Source organism: Amia ocellicauda, chromosome 4, assembly GCF_036373705.1.
Source record: "Amia ocellicauda isolate fAmiCal2 chromosome 4, fAmiCal2.hap1, whole genome shotgun sequence".
Taxonomy (NCBI): Eukaryota; Metazoa; Chordata; class Actinopteri; order Amiiformes; family Amiidae; genus Amia; species Amia ocellicauda.
The window spans coordinates 14,950,222-14,976,036 of record NC_089853.1 but is presented as its reverse complement, the minus strand read 5'-3'; the positions used below and the strand labels follow the sequence as shown (position 1 = coordinate 14,976,036).

The window sequence follows — 25,815 nt, the reverse complement described above, 5'->3', positions numbered from 1 at the left end:
TGGATTGAGGTTTCCAAAGACCAGGGTTTGAATCCACTGTTAAAAAACATTAAAATGGTGACTCCTGCAGGCCTATATGGCAAAATGCACAACCTTCACACAACCTCAATCTGGATTCTGAGTGCTACTAGCAAATACTTAACCAAGTGGCTCATATTCTTGTTGGTAAATCTTCCTCACTAATGTTTAAAAAATGTCAATTTGAAGTGATTTATAACTTTTCCTTTTATCAAATGGAGTATAATCAATTTAATCCATTTGCATAAAATCTGTCTATAAATGCAAACTGTCTTAATTCATAGTGATATTATCAACATGCAGATTATATAGATTATATTTCAACACCTTCAGCTTTTTAGTACAGAAAAAACTATTGTGTGAAATATGTGTTTGGCTTAAACATTTCAATACACAGCAAAGCACTGAGATAAATATTCATCCAATAGATATATACAGTAAGCTTCCCCCTTCAGCTTACATGTCCATGAGAATTACATTAATTTAAAGAACTGAAGAAGTTAGTTTTTTGACAGAGGAGTCAGTGTAGGCAAAAGTTAATTTTGAAAAGTCTATTTAATTTGATATTCATGATTTTTCTACATAAGATATGTTATCAGAAAAAGGACCTAAAATGTTTAAATTAAACAAAGAGAATTGATTAAAAAAAAAAAACAGACAGTGTAAAATCAATGTATTCTGTCTAAAAATGCTTAACCATGGTACTGTTTCAGAATTAAAATTCCTGAGGCAAGATAAACCTGAGCAATTAATGGAAAAAGGCTATCTAAATTGTCTTGAAATATTATTCGAACAAGAGTCAACAGTTTTTGTTTTTGTTGATGTGAGAAACACATTCTTCAAAAATGAAGACCCTGTTTTCCAGGCTGATTCTGCAGCTTTGACATCAGACAGTGTTGTCTACTCTGTCATTGGCCTGTTGCTTGGCAGTAAAGGACTGACACCGATGTTTTTAGCAACTCCATTCTGAAAAACAAAAGAGAAAGAAAACAATAATAAGATGCAATCACCACCATCGTAGTGATCATCATCAACCTATAGTGACCCATTGCTGGATGAAAACCTCCCTATGTTTCCAATTTTTTCCATGTCATGCCAGCAAAGTTTATTTCATGTTCCCATCATTTATGTGATCCTTTTTCCATCTCTTGGGATCCATTAATAGCTTCCTTTGATCTGTTCTCTTTGTATTATAAAGCTTATAATGTATATGTTGTGGACCGTTCATTTGCAACACTTCACAAATTAATTTACAGGGCTTTAGTAAACTGCTTCTGAGGTTAAACTATTATATAATTTATAGATTTTCGAAGTCAGTTATGACAGGGGAGCCAAGAGGACTGGCACTCATAATATTGGTTCTCTCTGTCTTATCTAAAATAAATTGCTGTTACTTGCTAACATGAATGGGTGTTCAATAAACATCACACATTTAAAATTGATTAATATATCATTTGTTTGCTTGTTTGTTTTTTTGTATTCAAAAGGAATTGATGGCTTTTAACAGGCAGGTATTGTCAGCTCATACACCTCAACTTAGAATTAAATAGATTGGATGGAGCACTTTTGATATTTGAGGATGTTACACACTACTGTTTGCCAATGTATTTATAATGGATTGTATTCCCCAAAAGACCAAAGCAGACTTTTTTGTTTTCATTAAAAACAATATTGAATTTACAGACACTTAATTGACTCAGAACTTAATGGTGTGATTTAAGAGTGTAATTGTGTCAAATCAATCGTTTTCGAGCAAAACGTTCAGCCCTAATATATACACAAGACAGTTAGTTTAACAGTATTTGCCTTCAGGAATGTTGTTTTATTGTTCACTCCATCCTGCATAGGTAAGAGAAAAGTTGCACACAAAGAACAAAACATACCATGTGGTTGATGACATTGATGTGGTAAGGAATGCCCCCTAGGTCCTCACATCTCTGCATATGAATCCTCTCAGGATCTCCAGCAGCCATAACTGGGCTACCCACTTCAGCCTTCATGATTTTGCAAAGTAAATAATACATTGAAACAACATATCAAACCAAGCAGTATTCACACAACTAGGGCTGCAGCACTGTATTTTATAATACGCTATTTGTAGATTAACTGAGCTGTCCAGCCATATTCAAATGAACAGTAAGGGTATAGAGAGATTACAACCTGACAAAGCACCTAACACAAACATACATGCATCAAGAAGTTGGTTACCAAATTATGTGTACTGACAATAATGTGTAGTATGTTTTGTGAGAAGTGTATCATTTGTTACAACTGTAATTTGCTCTGGGTGAGCTGTGGCATGAGTCTAGCATTTGTATGTGTGAAGAGTCACTCACCGGTTCAAGATTTCTGTGCAAAGAGAGGAGATCAGACATCCTGTCTTTAAATCCGGAAGCAAAGCTTTCTGGGTTTATGGCCACAAAGCACTGGCCCTGTCAACCAACCACAAATACAGTTCATAACCATAAATCAAATGGATTTAAGTTGAGAGTGTGACAGTCACAGCAGGAAGGTCTCCTAGCCAGTGCACAAACATTTATTTTGCTATTTTAATACTAACATAAACTTTATTTGTTATGCTTGTATAAAAAAAGAGAATAGGAACTCACAGCAGCTCCTGTGCTACTTTGGCTAAAATACATCAAACTACCAGCAGAGGGCAGTGGTGTCATTACATCTTTACATAGGTTAGGTTGTTGGACAGCAACACAACTCTCCTCTCTGTAATAGTACTAAACATGTCCCATGAAAAGTAATACATTATGTTTTTTATTTTCTTTTTGCAGTTAATTTCTACCATGCAAAAGCAAGCCAGCTTTTTTTTTTTTACATAAAAAGTACTACTAATTCTTTCTTAGTTTACTGAAAAGCTCCTTATATTTTATTTTTCTCAACCCCCCCCCAAAAAATGTTGGGATCCTCCATTAAGGACTTCTCATCTTCCACAGAAAAACACATGCAGCCTTCCTTAGTGCCAGAATCTTTCAAGTGCATTGACACGGTGCTCAGTGTGAACGTGACGCTCTATAACATAACAAACAAAAACTGAAGCGGTCGGTGGGACAATCCCAGTGCCGTGCGTACCAGATCTGCCACACGGTCCGTGACTTTCCATGTGCGGATGTGTCGGCTGTACTGGGAGCCTGCCAGCATACCGCAGAACACTTCCACCATCATCCCCAGCCCAAAGCCCTTGTATCCACCTGAGAAGGACAGATAGTGGGTCACTTTCAGTTCGCTCCAACTGGAGCACTCAATTACTTAATTTGTTTGTTTTATTTTCAATGACCAATTACACATTTAATATTATTTTAAAATATTTTGCAATTGACAGCTTTCAGGAACTTTGGGGAACTGTTTCATATTAAGTTAATTAAGTAACAGATCCCCATGGTTGGAAGAAAATGGCATTTTAACCCATTGACTGCAAAAAACCTTGAAACAATGTCAAATAGTGTAATTGATAATAAATAAATACATATTTAATTAATGGAGAGATCCAGCTGGAACAAAAAATACAGAAGAGTCAGAAGCCGCTGCTCCAAGCCATCACCTGCATTACACATCTGAAAGAGGTTCAACGAGATTATGGCTTTAATTGACTAATTCAGAGGTCAGGCCAAATGAAAGATAAATAAACCAGAAATGCTCTTGGCCCCTGAGACCCCAGATGTGAAGCCCACTGCAGTATTGACACATCCTGGCAGGTCTGGGCATAAGACGGCCATGTAGAGAAGACGCAAGGATTCCCGGGGATCCAGTCTGACCTGTGGCCTCGCAGCCGCCGATGGGCACCAGCCCCCCTCCGCTCAGCACCTTCCCCGGGTCGGTGCTCAGCTTGCCATGGGAGTCGCAGCCCCAGCCCTCAGGGATGATATCGCCTCGCCTGTGATGCAGTTCCACCTGCAGATGAACAGACGAACACTGTGCAGCTGTGCTGAAGTATTGGCTATACTGATGGTTCCCTACATCCAGTGCTTGTGCTTTTTTTCTTATTCTATATTTCTTAGCACATGCCCGATCGATCACATATCATCTTATTTTGCCTTGCATTTATCACTCATTGCCAAAGCAATATATCAGGTATCCCTATTCTAATCCTACAGGGCCACAGTCCAGCAGGCTTTAACCAGTGACATTCTCAGAACTAGGAAGAGCAGTTCAGCTAGTTCCGTTCAGACAATAACTGAGTGAATACGTTCATTAAGTGCTCTGGAGACACTGAAGCTTTCCAGCTCCAGGTTTAGGGACCTCAGCAGTTTATACTCAGGTTTACTGAAACCAAAGTAGGAAAATCTCTATAATTGGGCGTCACACTTAAACTATCTTGGCACCAAATAATCAGACCACGGCCTAGTGCTATCTCAAGTGAGACTCCCATTATCTTCTATTGCAACAGAGAAATAGAATCATACAGCAGCTGCAGGGAGGACAAGCACTCCTTAGCATGTAGGCACATGTGAAATGTACACAAGAAATCTGAAAATAACACTTAGTCCTTACATACATCCCCTGTAATTAAATGATCCTGCAGGCCAATTCAATCCTGTCCTTTCTTTAACACATCAAGTAATATTGCCTGCCGCACCTTGAGGAACAGATCAAGTAACAATGTTCATTAAAAGCTAACCAGTTTATCCCACAGGACATGTAGCAGAGATGTTTAATCCTCTCAAGGTGTTCACTAGTTAAAGAATGTGAAATGAATAATTACAAAAATTAGAGCTCCAGGGTTGTCACAACGAAAAACCCAAAACTAGACATAACTTTGAGGGGATTTGGCTTTGGAAGTTGCAGAAACAGGCCATAGGACTACGGGCCAGACCCAATCAAAATCTTTGTCCCACCTGTGAATCGCAGATTACAAAGTTGTACCCCGTAGATTGGTACTTTGTGTTATACCACGTCAAAACTTGCCCCCCATCCTGAATCACAATTACACTTCCAACATCTGAACGCTTTTTGTTGGCCATCAATTATTGCGTTTTAAACTAAATACCTGCAATGCTTAGTGGCTTATTGGTGGACCCTGCACTGTGTCATTAAACTTTGGTTGTACTACAATATCTGTGTTATTATGGCCACTTGGTGAAGGGTGGTCCAGGACAGTGATTTTGCAAAGTTTTGATTTGGTCCAGTCCAGGCCTAACTCTGTAATCTGTACAACGCAAGCATGTTAGGGCAAATGCTCCCCTATTGTGAATAATCATCCTGATGTTCTTAAGAAATATAAATCTCAAAGTCAGAAGTCTGCTGTGGATCTCCACCTTTTTAGAGGTTAGGAATGCTGAAAAGCAACATTCTTGTAAGGCGCTGGTAAGTAACTGGTTGTGTAGGAGATAATTATACTCATTTGTTTCATTTTACATACAGTTCTTTACTGCGTTGTGCAACATATATACTCCATACGTGGTACCATATATGAATACCTTTCCCTTGTATCCTACATTAAATTTACAGAAATCCACAATTCTGTTCTTTTCCACCTTGTTACCCACACATCCCCCTTATACCAGTATCTTTGCAGGCATGTTTATCTCCATCTCCATCTCTATCACATTTCATTCATAATATCCACACCATCTCTCAACCTCTGCTAATGGCTGACCTTATCTGTCTCGTCTTACCCTCCATACCTTCCCTGATCACTTTTCTACTTTAACATGTGTTTGAACCAGATACCTATTATCATCAGGAGTGTACCCACAATCGCCTCATATTTAGACAACACTTAGCAGCTTCTGTTTTAGAATGGAGAATGGAGGTTATAAAATGGAGTTAAGAAGACAACATATACATTCACGTGAGGGATGGCAGGTAATTTTATATATCAGTGCCGCAGCAGCAGCCATTGTCGATCCACTGGTGGAAGAAGGCCTCCCCGCCATTTCGAACTACAGCGTCTCTCTTCCAGGTTAAGCCAGCAAAGCTTCTGAACACATCTCCCCATCTTCTATGCAGTCTTCTTCTTGGTCGTTTGTAATCTCTCAGGATGCCTTATTCAGCTTCTTTGTTTACCTCTGATGGGTTCTTCTTGTGTTGTTCAATGATGTTAATACCTTTGTTTGTTCTCAGATGCATTTATTTGTTTTCCTACCTGTTGTTATTCCAAGTAGAGATACAAGCTGTTTGATTCAGCCACACACTGATGTTTACTATGTAAGTGAGAAGTCTTGTGGCCTACTGTACCTTTCCTAAGGCCACTGCAGAAGTTGCCATGTCCAGTACAAAGCTGTCCCCATCATTCGCAGGCGAAGCCACGCTGATGGGGTTGGTTCCCAGAGTGCACTAGAACAACAATACATCATTACAGATCCTCAGTAAACATTTAATTAATAGGAAGCTTGCATAGTATTTACTATTCAAAACATTGGTTTACTACTACATATTTTTGAAAGACTACATGTACTAACCTAATTACATATTACATAGGTCTACAACCTAAAAGTGACCTTAAATCGAAACAATGCAACAGTGAACATGACAAACATTTATATTTTTGAATAGTATTTATATGTTTATAATAATTATAGTAGCACACATATTACATGACACTTTTGTGTTGTTTAACAAAACTAATAAAAGTTTTATGTTTACAATGTTTAAAGAAAAGTACTTCCTATTGTCATTTTGATTTCACATTCTTTCTGGAATTAATTTAGTCAGTCTGCAATTCACTTTAATAATCTAAATTACTCAGACATTACATGTGTACAAAGCATAACAAGAGAGTAATAGTGAATTCCAATCTGCAAAGCATTTAGTTTAAAGTTTAGAAACATACAGTATTTGGCAAATTTCAACAATTGAATTAAGATGGGATTAAACAAATCAAAACATATAACCATCTTAAAAAAACGTATGTATCAATGTGGGATTCCACCTACAGGTTATATGTGTTTTGTGTGTTTGCTTGTTTGTTTGGCTTTTTGGAGTGTAGCTAATCTTTTTAAAGAAATTAAGAGAACAAAAAGGCTACAAAAACGTATCTCAATCCTATTTTACTATTATGTAGGAAAGCTCTAATCCTAAAGGCTCTTGAATCCCTGGGTAAAAATCACATTAATCTTGCTAATTAAAACAAAGATTGGTTGGACTGAAAACGTGGATGGAATGAACACACAAAGGCCCATTCAGCTTGCTTGTACCATGGACGTTTATCGTGGTATTTGCACAGTAGAATAGAGCTGACAGTGTGCCCCTTCATCCATTTTGCATCCATCCATTTATATTCAGGACCACTATCATATTGCTGACTTGGGTATCAGGAAGCAACAAACCACTTTAATATTTCAATGTATTTCAGTACATATGAGTATGCTAGCAGAAAAGTAAATTGAACTCGACTTCAGACAGCTAAGGCCTGCACATAACATTGGTGTCTCACCTCTTTTGCTCTGGTAGGGACCACCAGTGGTGACGTGTTGGTGTAACTCATGCCCTAGGACGAATAATAAGCAGCATTAGAGCAGTGCACAGCAGAGAATGTCACTGGAACAAAACACTACAGTAGCTTACCATAGTATATAAATTGTATCTTTATAACATATCTTATCACTTATAACTTATCTTAACAAGACAATAGTCACCGCATTAACTGTAGATGCAGTTTGGAATAACCAATTGTTTTACAAGACCTTTCTATGTACAAATGTGTTGTGTGTGTGTGTAGTTTTATGAAGTGTTTACAGTCGTCTTTATTATTGTAATCACTGGAAGTTCAACCATAGGCAAGGGTAGAATATTTTCAAAATTGTCCTTATTTATTGTTTTACTTTTATTTTTTTCTTACACATTCATAACAAAGGAAATTACATTTCATACAGTAAATAACGGTAACACTTTTTCAATAATGGTTGCAAATTCTTAATGAATTCATGTTTATCTGAATATCTGAATATACCTCCTCTGATCTCTGATGCTGAATCACGTGTAGGCCTTAAACTCCGCCTTTATCCTTATCCTTATCCCGATCCCCGAACCCTAAGCCTAAGCCTAAGCTTAACTCATTAAACTTAAACTCATTAAGAATTTGTATAAAGTGTGACCGGAAAATAAATTAATCAACTGAACCTTTACAGTTATTAGTGTACTTTTTGCCAGAAGTAGTGTATTTTTGCCAGAACTATAATCTCAGCGGCTGTAACACAGAACTCACTATCATGTCCTCTTGAAGAGCCTGCATAGAGTAATATCCAGCGATACCAAAATGGTTAGAACCTGAAAAGAGGGAGACGCACAAAAAAACAAGCATGAGTCCACATAAATGGTATCAACTCATACTGATTTCTACAGAGACATCGGGATAGTGGAAAGTCAATGGGGCAAGCGTCCTTTTGAATTCAAGATATGTCTTTTGAAAGGCTGCTTTTGCCGGAAACAAAAACCCACAAGCCCAGACCGGCTCCTGCAGCTCCCTTGATCCCCAGCTATGGAACCAGAGGCTCGAACACATCTGCACTGCACCACCTGTCATCATCTTTCCCATGACTTGTCCACACCCATCTGTTCAGACTGTACTTCTCTTTGAAAGGGTTCTCTGCTGCCTCTGACAGCTGGAGTCCCTGTTTGAAGGCTGAATCATGTCTGGTTTAAGAACACCGGCATTCACTGCAATGCAGTGTTGTCTGTGTAGCCGTACCAATGCACTTGTGTCCTGTAAATACAGTGCTGAATGTGAATTAAACTGCATTCTTCTCAACCTGTATATCACCTTGAACATCACGGTGTCTCCCAAATGAAGAAAAATAACAACAACAACAACAACAACAACAATTATTATAATAATGATAATAAACACTTGCCCCGGGCCACAATCCATCCTATGCCAGCGTTCTTTGCCTTTTGAATGGCCAACTCCATGCAGAAGTTTCCCACCACTGGTCCAAGCAAGTTATTGCCATTAACCAGAGCTGTGGCCACTGTCTCCTTCTCAATGATCGGCTCTCCGTCCTTTGAACAGATTCCAGTCTGAATGTCTTTAACGTACATATCTGTGAAGGAAAACCACAGCCACTCAATGTACGAGTTAGATGTTACAAACATTTTGTTTCATTCATAATGTAAAAATAAAAACTGGAAGAACAAAAATGGTAAAGCAATTTTCTTTCTGTTTGTGTACCTTAACAACCTTCCATGTGATTTCAGCATACGTTACAACATGTGCATTACAACATGTGCATTGCTGTGCGAGCATTTAAAAAGCACTGCTTGTGCAATGATCAGATACGGATCTTAGGTGTTTGGTTTCCAGATGCCCAGAGCTGAGAAGAAACCTAACATTACAACAGACTGGCTATTTTCATTGGGGGTTTGCAAGCAAAAGGACTAGACTACTACATGAACATTTTTAATTTATAACCAGAATAATGGACCCTTTTGTCCCCAATCTCTGACAAAGGTAGTTTGTGCATTTCAAAGCATTACACTTTCTTCACATTGTTCTGTGTTCTGGGAACCACAAACAATATCAAAAATGAAAATGCAACACTGGTGGATGGGCATGTTTGTTGATCTGTATGGATCTTACACCGTTATCCTTATATATATATGTTTTTGAGATTGTGACTGGTCATAGATTCAAGTTTCTGTTTGTCTGAGTATACAAGTGCTTATTTTGTGAGATGCAGAGTTGCCCAATTGGTTAAAGCCACTGTTCTGAGTTATAGGTTGTAGATTGAGGGTTGTTGTCCAGATAGCTCTGGTTTCAATCGGGATGATGTTATAGCCAGTTATCACGGGGATTCCCTAATGGGGTGACATGCAGTTGGCCACATGCAGCCAGGGATGGGTGGGCTATGTGTCAGCCAGTGTTTTGGCTAGCTGCACCACAGCCTGTGAGCTCCACGGTGTTATCAGTGAGACCTGCAACGGTCCTCCCCTCACCACTAAAGCGGTCGGACTAACTGTGTAATACAAAATGTGATGCCTTGGTAATATTAAATGGACACACTTTACATTGTGTTAGCTGCCTACATCCTTAGCAGTCAGACAAGCAGATTAACAATTGGTGATAACCAACTATAAACTTCCCTACCAAATATCATCATAATAGTAATAATATTTTAATGGGAGGAAAAACAATATAAATGGTTTCCAATTCTAAATCATGTCAGCAGATTAGGATCTAGAACTCTCTACTGGAGGAGGCTGACCAAGATCCATCTGCTGACACCAGTGCTGCACAATTCTTGGATCTGTAAGAACACTCCACTCAGCACTGTGCTCTGTACTAACCCATGCGGTTGAGTCCATGGCTGTAATGTCCCCTGCGATCGCCTTCTACCAACACATCTGCCAGGGACTTTGCGTGAGCGGGCTTTGTTCCCACAGCGATCATGCACCTCTCAATGAAGCTCTGGACTTCGGACTGGAGAACGAGACACCTGGAATGGGGCAGCAGGAGAGAAGAAGCACGATCTTCCTAACCGCATCCAGCAGAGCACAAAGCACACCTGGAGATGACTTTATGCAGTTCAACCACAGTATTTACCATAGAATTTTGGCAGTTTCAACATAGTTTTACTATGGTTGTAATATAGCTTTACAGTGGTTTTCTGTTGGTTTTAAAATGCATTCGCTGTGCTTTACTGCATTGTACCATGAATAAACAGAACGTTTGAACAACTAACCAAAAGCTACACCTTACAGTGAGGGAAAAAATATTTGATCCCCTGCTGATTTTGTACGTTTGCCCACTGACAAAGAAATGATCAGTTTATAATTTTAATGGTAGTTGTATTTTAACAGTGAGAGACAGAATAACAACAAAAAAATCCAGAAAAATGCATTTCAAAAAAGTTATAAATTGATTTGCATGTTAATGAGTGAAATAAGTATTTGATCCCCTATCAATCAGCAAGATTTCTGGCTCCCAGGTGTCTTTTATACAGGTAACGAGCTGAGATTAGGAGCACTCTCTTAAAGGAAGTGCTCCTAATCTCAGCTCGTTACCTATATAAAAGACACCTGTCCACAGAAGCAATCAATCAATCAGATTCCAAACTTTCCACCATGGCCAAGACCAAAGAGCTGTCCAAGGATGTCAGGGACAAGATTGTAGACCTACACAAGGCTGGAATGGGCTACAAGCAGCTTGGTGAGAAGGTGACAACAGTTGGTGCGATTATTCACAAATGGAAGAAACACAAAATAACTGTCAGTCTCCCTCGGTCTGGGGCTCCATGTAAGATCTCACCTCGTGGAGTTTCAATGATCATGAGAACGGTGAGGAATCATCCCAGAACTACACGGGAGGATTTTGTTAATGATCTCAAGGCAGCTGGGACCATAGTCACCAAGAAAACAATTGGTAACACACTACGCCGTGAAGGACTGAAATCCTGCAGCGCCCGCAAGGTCCCCCTGCTCAAGAAAGCACATATACAGGCCCGTCTGAAGTTTGCCAATGAACATCTGAATGATTCAGAGGAGAACTGGGTGAAAGTGTTGTGGTCAGATGAGACCAAAATCGAGCTCTTTGGCATCAACTCAACTCGCCATGTTTGGAGGAGGAGGAATGCTACCTATGACCCCAAGAACACCATCCCCACCGTCAAACATGGAGGTGGAAACATTATGCTTTGGGGGTGTTTTTCTGCTAAGGGGACAGGACAACAGCACCGCATCAAAGGGACGATGGACGGGGCCATGTACCGTCAAATCTTGGGTGAGAACCTCCTTCCCTCAGCCAGGGCATTGAAAATGGGTCGTGGATGGGTATTCCAGCATGACAATGACCCAAAACACACAGCCAAGGCAACAAAGGAGTGGCTCAAGAAGAAACACATTAAGGTCCTGGAGTGGCCTAGCCAGTCTCCAGACCTTAATCCCATAGAAAATCTGTGGAGGGAGCTGATGGTTCGAGTTGTCAAACGTCAGCCTCGAAACCTTAATGACTTGGAGAGGATCTGCAAAGAGGAGTGGGACAAAATCCCTCCTGAGATGTGTGCAAACCTGGTGGCCAACTACAAGAAATGTCTGACCTCTGTGATTGCCAACAAGGGTTTTGCCACCAAGTACTAAGTCGAAGGGGTCAAATACTTATTTCCCTCATTAACATGCAAATCAATTTATAACTTTTTTGAAATGCGTTTTTCTGGATTTTTTTGGTGTTATTGTGTCTCTCACTGTTAAAATACACCTACCATTAAAATTATAGACTGATCATTTCTTTGTCAGTGGGCAAACGTACAAAATCAGCAGGGGATACAAATACTTGTTTCCCTCACTGTAAGCATACAATCCTGGGCAATGCTGTAGCTGTACAGTGAAATACATGGTCTTATTTTGTTATGCAGTTCAAATTCAGTATGAATCAGTGCAAATTCAGTATTGAAATTAGCCTGAATATTGAAAGTGCTCAGTAAAAACAAATAGTACTCACTTTCTCCTAGTAAAACCAAACCAACTAAAATTGGTAGTCAATAATGACACCACTGTTATCTTTCAAAGAGAGTTACTGAGGATTCAAGGCCTAACTCAACCTATGGCACAGATTGGGAAACTGTTTTTGTAGCGTCTGCTGCAAGACACACAACAATGTTGAAAACCATTTGTACACAAAGATGAAGCAAGGTCTCTTAGGTTTAAACACAAACAAGAAGGTGTGTAAGGTCAGACTAAATAATTCCAGGCTTCAAACACACTACTTCAAAGATACTAAGCATGATTTACTCATAACATTGTTTTAATCACTAGTGTGTAAATTCCACCCCAAATTAATTTAACTGCACATTTTGGAGTATGGAGCATCATTTAGATGTCAAAACTGGACAACCTATGTTTTAACTTGTCTGAGGCAAATTGCACAGCTTTGAAATAACATTATTCAAACAACTATGCCTTTATATTTGTTGTGATAGTGTATAGGTAAGATAAGTACCACTCTTACAGATCAAGTCCATCATATAAGCAACTGAAAATTTACCAAATAATGTCAGATTAACAAATTATGTGCAATCACCAAAGGATTAATCTCCTCTGTTTCTGGAAAGTAAAAAAGAATAACAGCTTCTTCACTGTTTTTCCCACATACTCTTAATGTTGTTAATGGAAAGTGTAATTACTAGCAAGGAGTAAGACCATGATGCAAAAGCACAGCTGACTTGATAATATCCAGGAAGTTATGACACAACCCATCCGCAATACCTCACAGAGAGCTTACATGCTGAAGTTTGACATCCACCATTATTTGGTAAGTTTGATAAATCTTATTCTGGAGGAGTGGTGTACATCTTACTTATACATGATAACAACACGTATAGACACATGAAACTGGGATCTTAGAACTAACTGGACCTTTCGTTTAAACATAATATTTTTCAAAACCTTGCTGCTTACTGTTTAAACTGGCCCCAATATGGTTAGCTTAATCCTAAAGTCAACCAACTGCCAAGGACTGGGTACAGATGTTAGCTATTAATCAATCAATTATTCAATTAAGGGAACTCTGGTCACTGAGAACTGAAAGGGATGCAGGTGTTCGGTCCAAATGATCTTCTCCAGAGTATTAAATCACACAACTTAATTGATTAACATGAGATGTTCATAAGGCTTTATACATGGATGCTTTCAGTGTGAACAGTATGTCCAGCTGGGTTTGTCCTCTCCAAAAGCAGGGTTGGAGAACACCCCGTTAAGCCATGGAAATCAGTAGGAAACTGTTGAATAATGACTGACATGCTTGCTTCCTGACCAATATGTTACTATACCACACATAAACAGATAATCTGCCTTTCAAAGCCCCGAGGAGAGCATTCAATATGATATGCAGTGCCTGACAAAATGGTGTGTGGGATTTCTTCACCCATTAACCCAAACCCATTCCCGAGGCTAGGGGGCAATGAGTGCTTTAGCAGTGTATGGGATGAAAGGTCACGATAACAATCAAGTTAGTAAACAGCAAGCAACAAATGTCACTACTGGCACTGCTGTCAATGTGATCAGTTTGAACCTTATAACAGCTGTCCTCAGGGCATATTTATATCATAGACCTCAGTAAACACACCTTGGATATACCCATGGAACACTGTGTTCAGTCTTATTGTTTTTACCCTGGTAGTAACAAGCCACTAACTGACATTGTGTGTCATATGAAGTTGTGGATTAAAATGGACTGAAATCTGTAAAAGAATGCCACAAGTTTTCTGTGGATGCATTTTAACTGAGAACTCTATCCGTTACCATTCTGTATTTTTAATACTGTAATCAAGCCTGTTTTGTATTCTATCCTCTTAAAAATGAAGCAAACCTTAATAATCTTTTCCTTACAGGAGCCCTTGGCCTATACCTTGAAAAGTAATCATCAAAATAAATAGTTCCAGAGCAACCTCAGGGAATCATTTTCACAATATTTCCAAAGCAGATTTGGTGGTAATCTCTTAGAATGATTATTTATCTCCCCTGCATATCTTATAGCCACCCTACAGAAAACAAAACATGATCACATATATGACTACACATTATTGTGTCCCAATTTTCCAATACACTATTGTGAAATATAGGGCAAAATTGTTAATCGTTTAAAAACATTGAGAACCATCTACCTTAACTACTGCAGTGACACAGTGTTGAGACAAGTACTATAAATTAATAAGTCATGTAAACTTTAAGATATGTTATCTTGTGTGGTTTGGGGAAAGTGGACCACAATAACAAGCTGAGTTTCACAAATTACTTGGAATAACATCTCTTATACATTATGATACATCTTTCACTGAACCTATTAACTTATTATAAACCACAAACATAACACAAAAAAACACAAAAATATCTTTACAGTGAAAAGAGCATTTATTTTTGATGAATTTAACAATCAACCTTCTAAACATGTTTTGGTCCAGGATCCCCTGTAAGTGACTGCTGGGACAAGGGACTGGGAGGTATTAGGTAAATTATAGTGCTTCTACTTGACATGTGTGTACAAGAAAGGAAAGAGAGGTGTCCATGTTTGCACTTAGGAATGCAAATCTCAATGGAAAAAAACAGGTGCAATTTAATGACTTGTACAATTCTAAGGCTTTAAAAAGATTAAACTTTGCTTTCATTTGAGCAATATTGGTTTACACTGCATGTGAAGAAAAGCAAGTGGATAATCAAAAACAAAAGGAAAAGAGAAAAAATAAAGGGGAAAAAGAAGAAAAGATTAATTGAGTTCCGGATGTTGGCATAATATTCTTGCAACGGAGTCTGGCTGTTGGAAGTGACACATTTGGATTATTTAATAGGAGTGATAGTCTACTGACAAGACTGGAGTGTGGCTGCTTTTGAGTGTCTCTGCAAAAGCCTCTGCTCATAGCAATAGGTTGAGTGGTGGTTTCAATCTGGATTGTGTCATAAATTATTGTGACTAGGATTCCCAATGGCTGGGGCAACTATGTAATAAGGCAAGTGACTTATCTGGCCCCAGTGCACGTTGCAGTATTATCAGTAAGAGTTGCATCCATCTTGCACACATTGCTTTAGCTCAGCAGTTAGGTCTGTGGGACTTACAGTATTAAAAGATGTGGATGGCTTGGTAACACCAAAGTCACGTGTTTAATGCCACATAATGTGACGATTCTAAATTGGGAGGGCATGGGAAAAAATATTGTCCAATTCCAAATTCTGCTAAAACAAATACTGTGAAACTTGTGCTCAGTTCAATATAAATTTATAGCGTGCTGGCTTGCTTCCATAAAATATAAACCCAATACACCTTCCTCCAAAATGCACCATTGGCCTTACAAGTAAACAATTTAATTAGGACAACCTGCAGAAACAAAAAATAGGTCTACAGGGGTTGGATATTTTTTGTAGGCCATAAAATATGGCTGTGGATCATGTCTAGTCTTAAACTACTGAAAAGGTCTGAAAAAATACAAGTTTCTCCTTTTTCTGTAGTAAATAAAAATTGTATGCGTATTAATAAAAACAAAAAACAATCCTCCCCACCCCTCTTCGTAATACAGCAAGTAGAAAGAAAAATGCTGAATGAAGCATTCCAAACACTCCATCCAAAACAAAAGTCTCAAACAAACTTCCACACACAAACTTTACCTTCAGATCAAAACTGGAGTAGTATCCCAGCAAATGCAAAGTATCCCAGTTAACTGGATCGCCATGTAATGACACAGCAGGTGTGCTAGAGGCCAAAGGTGAGCTGGGAAAATGCCAGAAGGGTCCATAGCAAGCACATGCCCTCAATACATAACTAATTCATCTCTTTGGGATACACTGCTTTAGGCTTGCAACATAGCTGTTATCCACATCAAAACAGAATAGTCATACAGTGTCTGTGTCAGCTCTTTTAATTTTAAAATGATAAAAAAGCCTATGCCCCTCTTTAATAACCACGCAGAGAGAGAGAGAGAGAGAGAGAGAGAGAGAGAGAGAGAGAGAGAGAGAGAGAGAGAGAGAGAGAGAGAGAGAGAGAGAGATGGAGAATTCTAATACTAAGCTACAGCTGGTGAGCTAGGCAGACTATTGTATGTTGAAAAAGCACAGTCACACTCTGCTGCTGGCTTTGTACCTGACAAACAAACCACCCTGTATTTAAAGAACTTGCTGGAAATTGGATGCAGATATGATGATATTTAGGCAGAACTGTATCTCCCTGGAGAGCTACACATATAGGTAGAAATCATCCAAGTCAACCAGGTAGTGCATCAATTCAACAAGCCTTTCACCTCTATATCCCACTTCATTGGGTCTTCTGTGAGGTCATTAAGGATGAGTATTAAGTATTTATGGTTTTATCAGCATTTAAATAGGACATGGGATCTCCAACAATGTGACTTTGTTTAATGCAAATCACATTCAACATGGTTACATATTGTAAAGGAGATACATGGAAAAATAAAAGACAGTACAGCACACCAAAATACAGCAAATGAGTTGCAGGACTACAGTACTCATAAACAGCAAGTATTTATGAATCTAAAAAACATGTATGCATCCAAACACATCCTGGAGCTGATCATAATACCAAACAATATAAAACAATACAATATTCTGAATGTGATTAAAGCACAACAGTTTGTTGTCCAAGAAAAGCTACAAAATACACATAGTACATCTTGCAAATCCTGACTGAAAAGTTGACTGAAGTTGACTGAAATAAAGACCCAGTTAAATGCAATGAGTTGAGTCTGTTAATTCACAAAACGTGCAGGGAGTTCATAATGGGGAACTAGTGTTCACAAGGCTTAATTCAGAATATTATGAACACAAAGTTTAAACTTGCAAGAAACCAGTTCTTTGACTGTGGACTGCTTAAGGCATTTTAATGCTTCTTTATGTGTTGTAAGCAACTAGTGTATATGTAAGATGTATGTGATTTTTCCAGTTTGATTCTATCATATAATCTAAATTTAAAAATGTAAAATGAGTCCGCTCAATAAACACAGCAGGAAAACTATGAAAACACCAGTTTTGATGGCCCTGGTATCAACTTGAGTCGTTATATTGTTATCAAATGTTAGAATTTCAAGTCAACACAAAATTTTGCATTTTTAATTAAAATTAACAGTATTTTATATTTGCTTTATTGAGCAGTGTAAAGTATGGAAAAGTCAGCTGATGATTGGTACCTTACCAGCTGGCATTATATTGCTATATATCATACATTCTGCTGGAGCCATCTCTTCCAAAGCATTTTTTCAGATTTAGGTTTTATTTAAACATGTATTTAAACTGCAAATATTTATTTTTCAAAGCAGAGATTTATTTAATATTTGTTTTAAAAATCAAAACAATAATACATGTAGAAAAAAGACAAGTTAAAAAATGTTAAATATGTTAAAAAAATATAGTTAATTGTTTAAACTTTGGTGCACCATATTATAGATAAATCAAAGGGATGGTTATTTTGCCCACACCAGCACACATTTCCTCCACTTCTGAGATCAGTAAAAGAGGGGGCAATAAGAAAAAAAAAAAAACTATGTATCAAGGTCAGGGACATGGCAATGACGAATCTGCTTCATATGACGTCTTATGGAAATGGGGTAACACTTTACAATAAGTACCCAGTATAACTCATGAATTTATATATGAATACCACAGGATAAACACATTAATATGTAATTCACTTCATCTGAGTTCTTATGTTAATCACATGTATAACTGGGTTAGGGATAGGTTTTAGGGTTAGGGTAAGTGTGGGTTCATGTGCTCAATATCAGAACTCAGATGATGTTCATGATGTATTGATGTTTAAATCCTATAGTATTAATATATTAATTCATGAGTTATACCTGTACCTTATTGTAAAGTGATACCGGAAATGGTATGAATATTAAAGTCTGAGCCACGACAATCATGTCAGTTATGGATAATGCAAAAATATTATTATACAATTAATCATTTTTAAGTTAAATTTGTACAAATTGTATTTATTATTTATTTAGGTGATTGTACATTTTAAAGGACAGCTTTTAAAGAAATTGAATTTTCACAATATAATTATTAATGGTTAAGACATTAATGCTAAAGCACCTCTGAACACAGGAAAGAAATATCCTGTGCTTTTGTAATTTTTCCACTGCGATTCCTGTATTCAGTGTCATGACAACCGTACATTTTAAAGTGTTCAAAGTTGTTGATTTCATGATAGAACTGAACTGGAAAAATCCCAATTTACTTATTATTATTATTAGACACCCAACTAGATCCCTCTTAAGCAGTCCACACTCAAATAACTGGTTTCTCACAAGCTTTAGAATTTTGGGAGTGCAATGAAACATTAGACAACTAAACACCAGACTTAGTAATTCAACTAATTAGAATTCCCATAATCCTTGAAATAATCTTGAAGCCATTAAATCTTACAACACAATCTATGCGTGGAGATTCCATTTTGCAGAGGCTGACTGGCCATCGGGCAATTCTGGCAAATAACCCCCCCTTAACCGCACTTCATCGGTACCCAGAACCACACTTTGGAAACACCCGCCCCCCACCGGACCGCACTTTATTGGGACCCAGACTTAAATCTGGTAAAAGTCCAGGGCCGTTTTTTGGTCCCAGTCTGTCCCTGCCATTATGGATTCAACTAAATATTTGTTTTTAATAGAGAGCTGATTCCAGTTGACAGACGTTTTGTGCAACACATTGAAGAAAAATTAGCCGACACGAGCACCCCAGTATCTAATATTCGGCGTCTTTTGCATTAGCTTTGCTCTGAGAAATATGTTCCTACACAAGTCCGACAATGACAGATTAATTTGAATGGGGTTAGGTTGAATTACCAACACAAAACTAGACAGCAAAAGGTTAGTCATCAGACACGGGTTTTACTTTGAACTAGTCTGTCTGGTTTGGATAGTTTACAATTTTTAAAAAGTGCACCATGATCTCCAGTGAGTATTGTGAGATTTTAGATCCCAGCGTACTGCTAGCATTAATGAAAATCTAAGGTACTCTAACTACAGGACAATGCGCCATGACACAAAGCTGGGAGTGTAACACAGCTGGGCTATGAACAAAATCATGGTCCGAACCTCATTCCAACTGATAACGTCTCTGTAATTATCTGTTTCTCTGGCTCTCACTGCAGCAGCTAATAAAGCCCAAATCCAATGAAAACATTTGCTATAAATGTGCTTTTGGTAATACAGAGTTTATTGGTGAGATGCCTCAAGATTGTTTTATTATATTATTATTTTGTTTTTATATGTATTTTTATCCAGGGCAACTTCATCCGGTAAAACTTGTGCAAATAATTCACACACTAACCATATTAAAAAAAAAAAATGCCCCTAGGGTTACGAAATGCATGAGCTACAATGGTCTTGTTTACAAATGTATCATGTACACCTACCGAACAAATAAAAACTGCCCAGACATCTATAGCATTGTACATGCAGCAATGATGCAGATAATATGAAATCTTGACTTAAATGCAACACTCTACATAGCTAGAATGAACACATGTAAACAAGTCAACACTAAATCACATAAAATAGTATTACAGCTCTTTCCAACAAGATGTGCATCAGTATGAGAAAGAGGCCATTGCTCATTAAAGAACACTGCTAGATTGAAAGGCCTGTTGTTTTCCTAATAAACAAGTTCAAGTCCAGTGGGAAGGAAGACTCATTAGAACTGGAGGGTTACCAAGTGGTTGCTAAGTAACACGTTGCTAAGACTAGATTAACCAGTTTCCATTGCCAGATCTATATACACATGCACACAGACGGAAGATATTAATTTGGTCAGGATCAAAATCTTTTTTTTTTTTTTGTCTCGTTACGAAGGGTTACAAGAAACGGGAGAAACAGTGACGTACAGAGAAGCTCTTGTATTGTTTATTTGGTATTATTTATTTCATCAGATAAGCTACCTATTGAGTCTTAAGCCTCTTTCACAAAAGGTTCCTGGAACACTGTTCATACCAATCCACAATAACACTTCACTAGGACAGGTGTGGTTCAAAAGGATAAAAAAATAGGGTAAAAAGAGAGGTCTCATTGTTTGTGAGGGTGTAATTGTAGCATTACAATTAGCATGTAGCATGGGGGGGTTTAAGTAACAGTCCAATCCAGTTTGTAAAACCACATAGGGAAAGACCTTCAGAATCGAGCCAGATTAGTAGAAAGCACTCCACACCACACGAGTAGATACCCATATGAATAGCCAAACGTGTGCCATAGGGAGAATAAATGGTCCTATCTTCCATTTTCATTTCTTATTTGTTTCCCATCCACTGGGACAATACCTTTTTCATCACTATTGGCCATTCTAACTATGTAGCCAGAAATCAACTGAAAAACAACACGTCAGCTCAGAGACAAGATAAGGGAGCGTGAATCTACAAAACTAAAGCTGGAGAAGTCTAGAGTTTGATTTCCTGGGACATTGCTAAACAAATCAAAAGCAAACCAACAACAACAAGAAAAATAATAGTTTGAGAAGGTATTTATTAACTACAATGGTTAGTTACCAAATCCAATTCCAAACCATTTTCAATGACGACTCAAGGTTATTTCCCCAAGTTACTTGAGCTATCACACAGGGCTGAAAACCTATGTGAAAATAGTTGATAAAAAAGAAGAGTGAGCCCCATATCACTTAACAAAATCTACTGGAAATCTTTCTTCACTTGCACAACAGGTTCGTCTTCTTTTACAGTGCAATTACATAATCTTAGAAGGAATGAGGGCGTAAATGTAGAATGTGCACCATTAACTCCAAATTAACTCAAACTAACTTCCTCCCTATTTCTTTCCTACATGTTAATTGTCTCATTTTAGTTTATCTTTTACATACAGAAAATAGGAAGATATTTCTGGAGAGAGAAATATGTCTTGCAAATAAATATATGGGAAGATGACATGGATGACACAGCATTTTGTGTTTGGAACCTTTTAAGGGTCTGCTTTGCACATGGGAACTGTTTATTTTTTACTGCTCCCCTGCTACGGGGGGTTTATATTTGAACATTTAAACTTGAGAGGGAGGGAGAGAATTTTAACCATAAAATTGTACAGAGAACGTTTGAAATATCAAACAGGCCTGCAAAACCATTTAAAAAACCAGTCTGTCAAAACCCTCTCAGCTAAAAAGATCTGTCTATTTTGAGACAGCCTTGGAAGCAAGAAGATGGAAAGTCGAATTATGCCTTGCACAACTAAGATAGAACTGGCCTTTTAATATGTCTAAGATTTGCACAGGACTTCCCACATGGGCATCCAATGCCTGTGTCCTAACGATGACTCAAGGTTATTTGCAGAAGGTTTAGATCTTGTCTGGACTTGAAGTTGTCGAAGTGCATTTCAGGGAAAATTGCAACGTTCTTATACATTGAATAAGGATTGCGATTTGGACTGGTTAGTGAGGGATCTGCTTTAAGTGTAGGTAGACTTCTGTTTTATATATTGTACATCAGCACTGTCACAGTATTTCATAAATACACCTGTTGCACCATATTCCCAGCCTTCTGTGTAGCCCCTACTTTGACAATTAATCTCAGATATGGTTTCTAACTGTAGTTGGGAATGTTGGGAAGAATGGTGGACATAAGATTTGAAGTACCACTATGAACAATACTGTGAGTATTCACTGCTTAAGTCAAACATTTGTAAGCTAAATGGGAGACCAAGTGCTCAGAATAAGATATACACATGATCTAATATTTGGTTAATAATCCTCTATGACATAATAAAGTATATACAAGGGTTGCCAATAAAAATGTTGCAACACTTCCTATACTTCAATCAAAATTAAGTGGAATTGTCTGCAGCTTATTATGTGGTTAATTTGAAATGTCCCGCTTGTTACTGCCCTGCCATGGAACAATCTGTTTCCTAGTGCATGCGCAGTTGGCCTTCAAAATGGTGTTGTGTGGTGATGTGCATTTTAAACAACAGATTCTTATTGAATTTCTTGTGGCAGAGAAGGAACGAACATAGCCTTAGGATATTCAAAAGTATGTGTAAGTTGGTTTCCACAAAGCCCAACCGTCGATCACAAAACTGTGCGGAAAGAGGTGTACTCAGGCTGAAGGTGAAAGCATTTTGTTGTGGATCGTCGCTAGGGATGAAACTTGGATCCATCACATTGAACCAGAGACCAAAAAGACCAAAAGTAAATGGAATGGCATCATCCAACTTCTCCTCGGATGAAGAAGCTTAAGGTTATGGCAACTGTTTTTTGGGATGCAGAAGGGGTTATTTTGGTAGACATTTGGTAGACCACTTTGTCAAACCATTACCTCAGTACATTCAAACTCTTAAAAAGTTGCAGAAGTGTTTAAGAAGAGTTCAACCACACAAAAATGTTCCTGAAATCCTCCTTCAACACGACAATGCATGACCACACACGTTTGAAAACACAGAATGCAATCACAAAACTTGGGTGGACTGTTCTTCCCCATCCACTCTATAGCCCAGATCTTGCTACCTCAGATTTCCACCTAGATGCTATCCGTGGGAAAAGGTTTATGAGTGATGATGAGGGTATTGAAGGAGTGAAGTGGCTGCAAGTGCAGGACTGGTACAAGAAGGGGATACATGCTCTTATTTCTCACTGGCACAAGGCTGTTAAAGTTGATGGAAATGATGTATACAAATTAGGAATGTAGCAAATACATCTACTTATCCTATGAGTATGTTCGAACAATTCTGTAATAAATAACTAGCAATACAAAAATTGTGTTTCAAAATTTTCTGGGCAAGCTTGCTTCTTCAGGATACTGTTAACATTATTGGATTGATAAACCAAGTATTGATAACTGTGATGGATTATTAGCCCACATATAAACATCAGAGGAAGCTGGTCCATAGAGGTTACTCCTCCTCTTTTTTTGAGAGGCAAGAGGGAGATCAAAATATAAAAAAGAGTAATTGGTTGAAATAAACATTTACCAAATCTTAGTATCATTTATTGTTCATCCAATGATAATTTCCTAATTTCATCTTAAATTCTCTACCACTGTATGGTAAGTGAGTGTGACGACCTGGTGGTAAAGCGATAGATAGTGATAGATACAGTACCATATTAGAAAAGAGAAATTTGTAAGTGCAAATTGCGAACCACTTTTCGATTTTTCAGATTTACGTTTCCCTTTTTTTAATTCCCTGTTTTTCCTTTTTAAATCAGAGGGTGTTGTGTAAAATTCCCACTGTAACGTACTGGGTGCTGTGTCACCCCTAATTGGACTGACAGGTTTCTAGTGACACATTACACACACAAGGTTCATTCCCATCCAGAGCCCGCAGTGATTAGATGTGTCTTTCCCTCTCGTTCACCTGGCCCCATTTTTATATTCATCCTTTGTTGTAATATGATATATGATATTTGTTCCTTAAGGAAGATGGGGATAAACTTCGGGTGCATTTCCTTACCTTAGTTGTATAGTAAATTTACATTAGGTTGCTAGTTGGATTACTGCTACATTTGAATATAAGAACATAACATAACTTGAACATTAGAAAGCAGAGATAAGTAGCCAACTATTGTATAATAACATGATGCAGTTGGTTGGTTTTCCTCCTGTCCTCCCCAATTTTTTGAGTCACCAGCCACCACTGATAAACATAGTTATCAATTAGGCCTAGATTATTCCTAGACAACTTTTTCTCACTTTCAGATAATACAAAGATAACTTGGGAACCCTCGCTTTGTTACACAACTGATTTGTTACGATTTGAACTAAAATGACCTGAACCTTAGTCATGACCTCACAGATACACAATTCTTGCAGAAGGATTCAGAAAAAAACCTGCATTGTTTTAAAGTTCAAGCTTATTAAGTCGACTCTGTGAGCTTGTGCGTATTTACTGATAGTCAACTTACTATCAACCAATGTTTATGATCAGAGTGGGAATTGTGCAGTGCATGTCTATTAGCCTCTGTGTACTTATTTACTGATTACCTTTAAAGGGATAAAGCAAATAACTGAATGTGAAAGCCTTTACAAACAGGATCCCATGCACTAGTTTGTTTGGGACCCTATGCTATAAATGTTATAATCTGCTGACTAAAGTCCACTCTATTCCTTTTTTATGATGGAGTTTGGAAGTTTTATTTATTAAAGTATTTTAAATACATATTTTAAATACATACATATATATACATATATATACATATATAAATATATATTATCAAAGATAAAGCACTGTTTTGGTAGTGTACATATACAACCAAGGAGCATTAGTTAATACATGGCAAACCTCCTCCTCAACAACACACAGGAATATTCCCTTCAGAGACTCCACCACTCTTACAGAGATACCTAGCTGTGTCTTTGGAGTTATTACATAATCCTTCATTTTATTTCATATAGACAAAGGGGTCATTACTTTACAATAAATACATACAAAAAAATAAATTAAAAAATACCAATATCCAAGAACAGCATCAGAAATGACCTTATCCAGCTCACAAACTCTGAAAGTACAGATTTCAGATACTTTACCGATTATGTATTTGCAAATATAAAGGTAACTTAATTAGGATTTAAAACATACACTTCATATTAGCAACACACATATTGCACTTAAACTCCAACAATTTTATATTATTTTGTGGCATCATACTTTATACACAAATACTTAAGCAGAAAGGTTACTCGCTACTGTTTGACAATCTACAATACCCCAGGTATGGTTTATTTTTCTCCACTTTCCAGTTGTATACAACTGCATGCATGATCATATTTTAGACTATGGTTGCAAACCAACATCATAGTTGTTTACTACAGCAGTATCAACAACATTTATAACAACAACATAACACAACACAAATAATAATAATATTTTAGTAGTAGTAGTAGTAGTAGTGGTAGTAGTAGTAGCATTAAGCAATATCACCATCATTACAATAATACATTTGAAACTCAGAACACTGGCTTTACCTGCTCATTGTGGATGCGATGTGCAGCAGTGGGAATGTGAGCGAATGAGGGACTGAGGCTGCCGGTGTAGTCGCGCCCTATGGAAACACCCAGAGCACTGACAGGTCTGTCAGTTTTAACACCATTTATCAAAGCCATGAGCAACATCGGCATTTTCCGGAAAAAAAGTGCAGGTCACAAGGGCGCTGGGTTAGGTAAACTTTGTTTTGTTGCATAAATATTTGAAATGGGACTTCACTGCTACCCTTGACCGTCGTATTATAGTTTTCCTTGTTTGTTTGTTTTTAACAATTAATGTATAATGTATCACATATACTCAAACTGTAAATTTCATAGCTTTATTTAGATTGTGTTTTAATTGTCTAGTTATTATTCCGTATAATTATTATAAATATATCATAATTATTAATAAACGCTCAAATTGATTCAAACTTTATATATGATGGTTTGATTTAGTTTTA

The 25,815-nt window shown here is 37.6% G+C and overlaps 1 protein-coding gene across 2 annotated transcripts; it reads right to left on the bottom strand.

Moving 5' to 3' along the window:
• Positions 1 to 554: 554 nt before the first annotated feature.
• Positions 555 to 25,458, bottom strand: LOC136747830 (uncharacterized oxidoreductase YjmC). 2 transcript variants are annotated; one of them, XM_066701063.1, is made up of 12 exons: positions 25,355 to 25,434; positions 24,841 to 24,888; positions 10,255 to 10,403; positions 8,823 to 9,011; positions 8,177 to 8,238; positions 7,406 to 7,459; positions 6,208 to 6,306; positions 3,786 to 3,921; positions 3,103 to 3,221; positions 2,355 to 2,450; positions 1,902 to 2,012; positions 555 to 984 (listed from the first exon to the last, which is right to left on the bottom strand). In XM_066701063.1, the coding sequence occupies exons 1-12, from the start codon at positions 25,360 to 25,362 to the stop codon at positions 919 to 921; spliced, it is 1,137 nt and encodes a 378-aa protein (XP_066557160.1). In that variant the 5' UTR covers positions 25,363 to 25,434; the 3' UTR covers positions 555 to 918. The 2 variants fall into 2 exon arrangements, with proteins under 2 accessions (XP_066557160.1, XP_066557161.1); XM_066701064.1 differs by lacking the exon at positions 24,841 to 24,888 and having other exon boundaries at positions 25,355 to 25,458.
• Positions 25,459 to 25,815: the final 357 nt, after the last annotated feature.

What these genes read in the sequence shown, in the direction of transcription:
- LOC136747830 (XM_066701063.1), bottom strand. An exon ending in CGGACCGTGTGGCAGATCTG is followed by an intron (nt 2,451 to 3,102) that starts GTACGCACGGCA and finishes GTTGGTTGACAG; the next exon opens with GGCCAGTGCTTTGTGGCCAT. An exon ending in TCAATGTCATCAACCACATG is followed by an intron (nt 985 to 1,901) that starts GTATGTTTTGTT and finishes TTTGTTTTTCAG; the next exon opens with AATGGAGTTGCTAAAAACAT.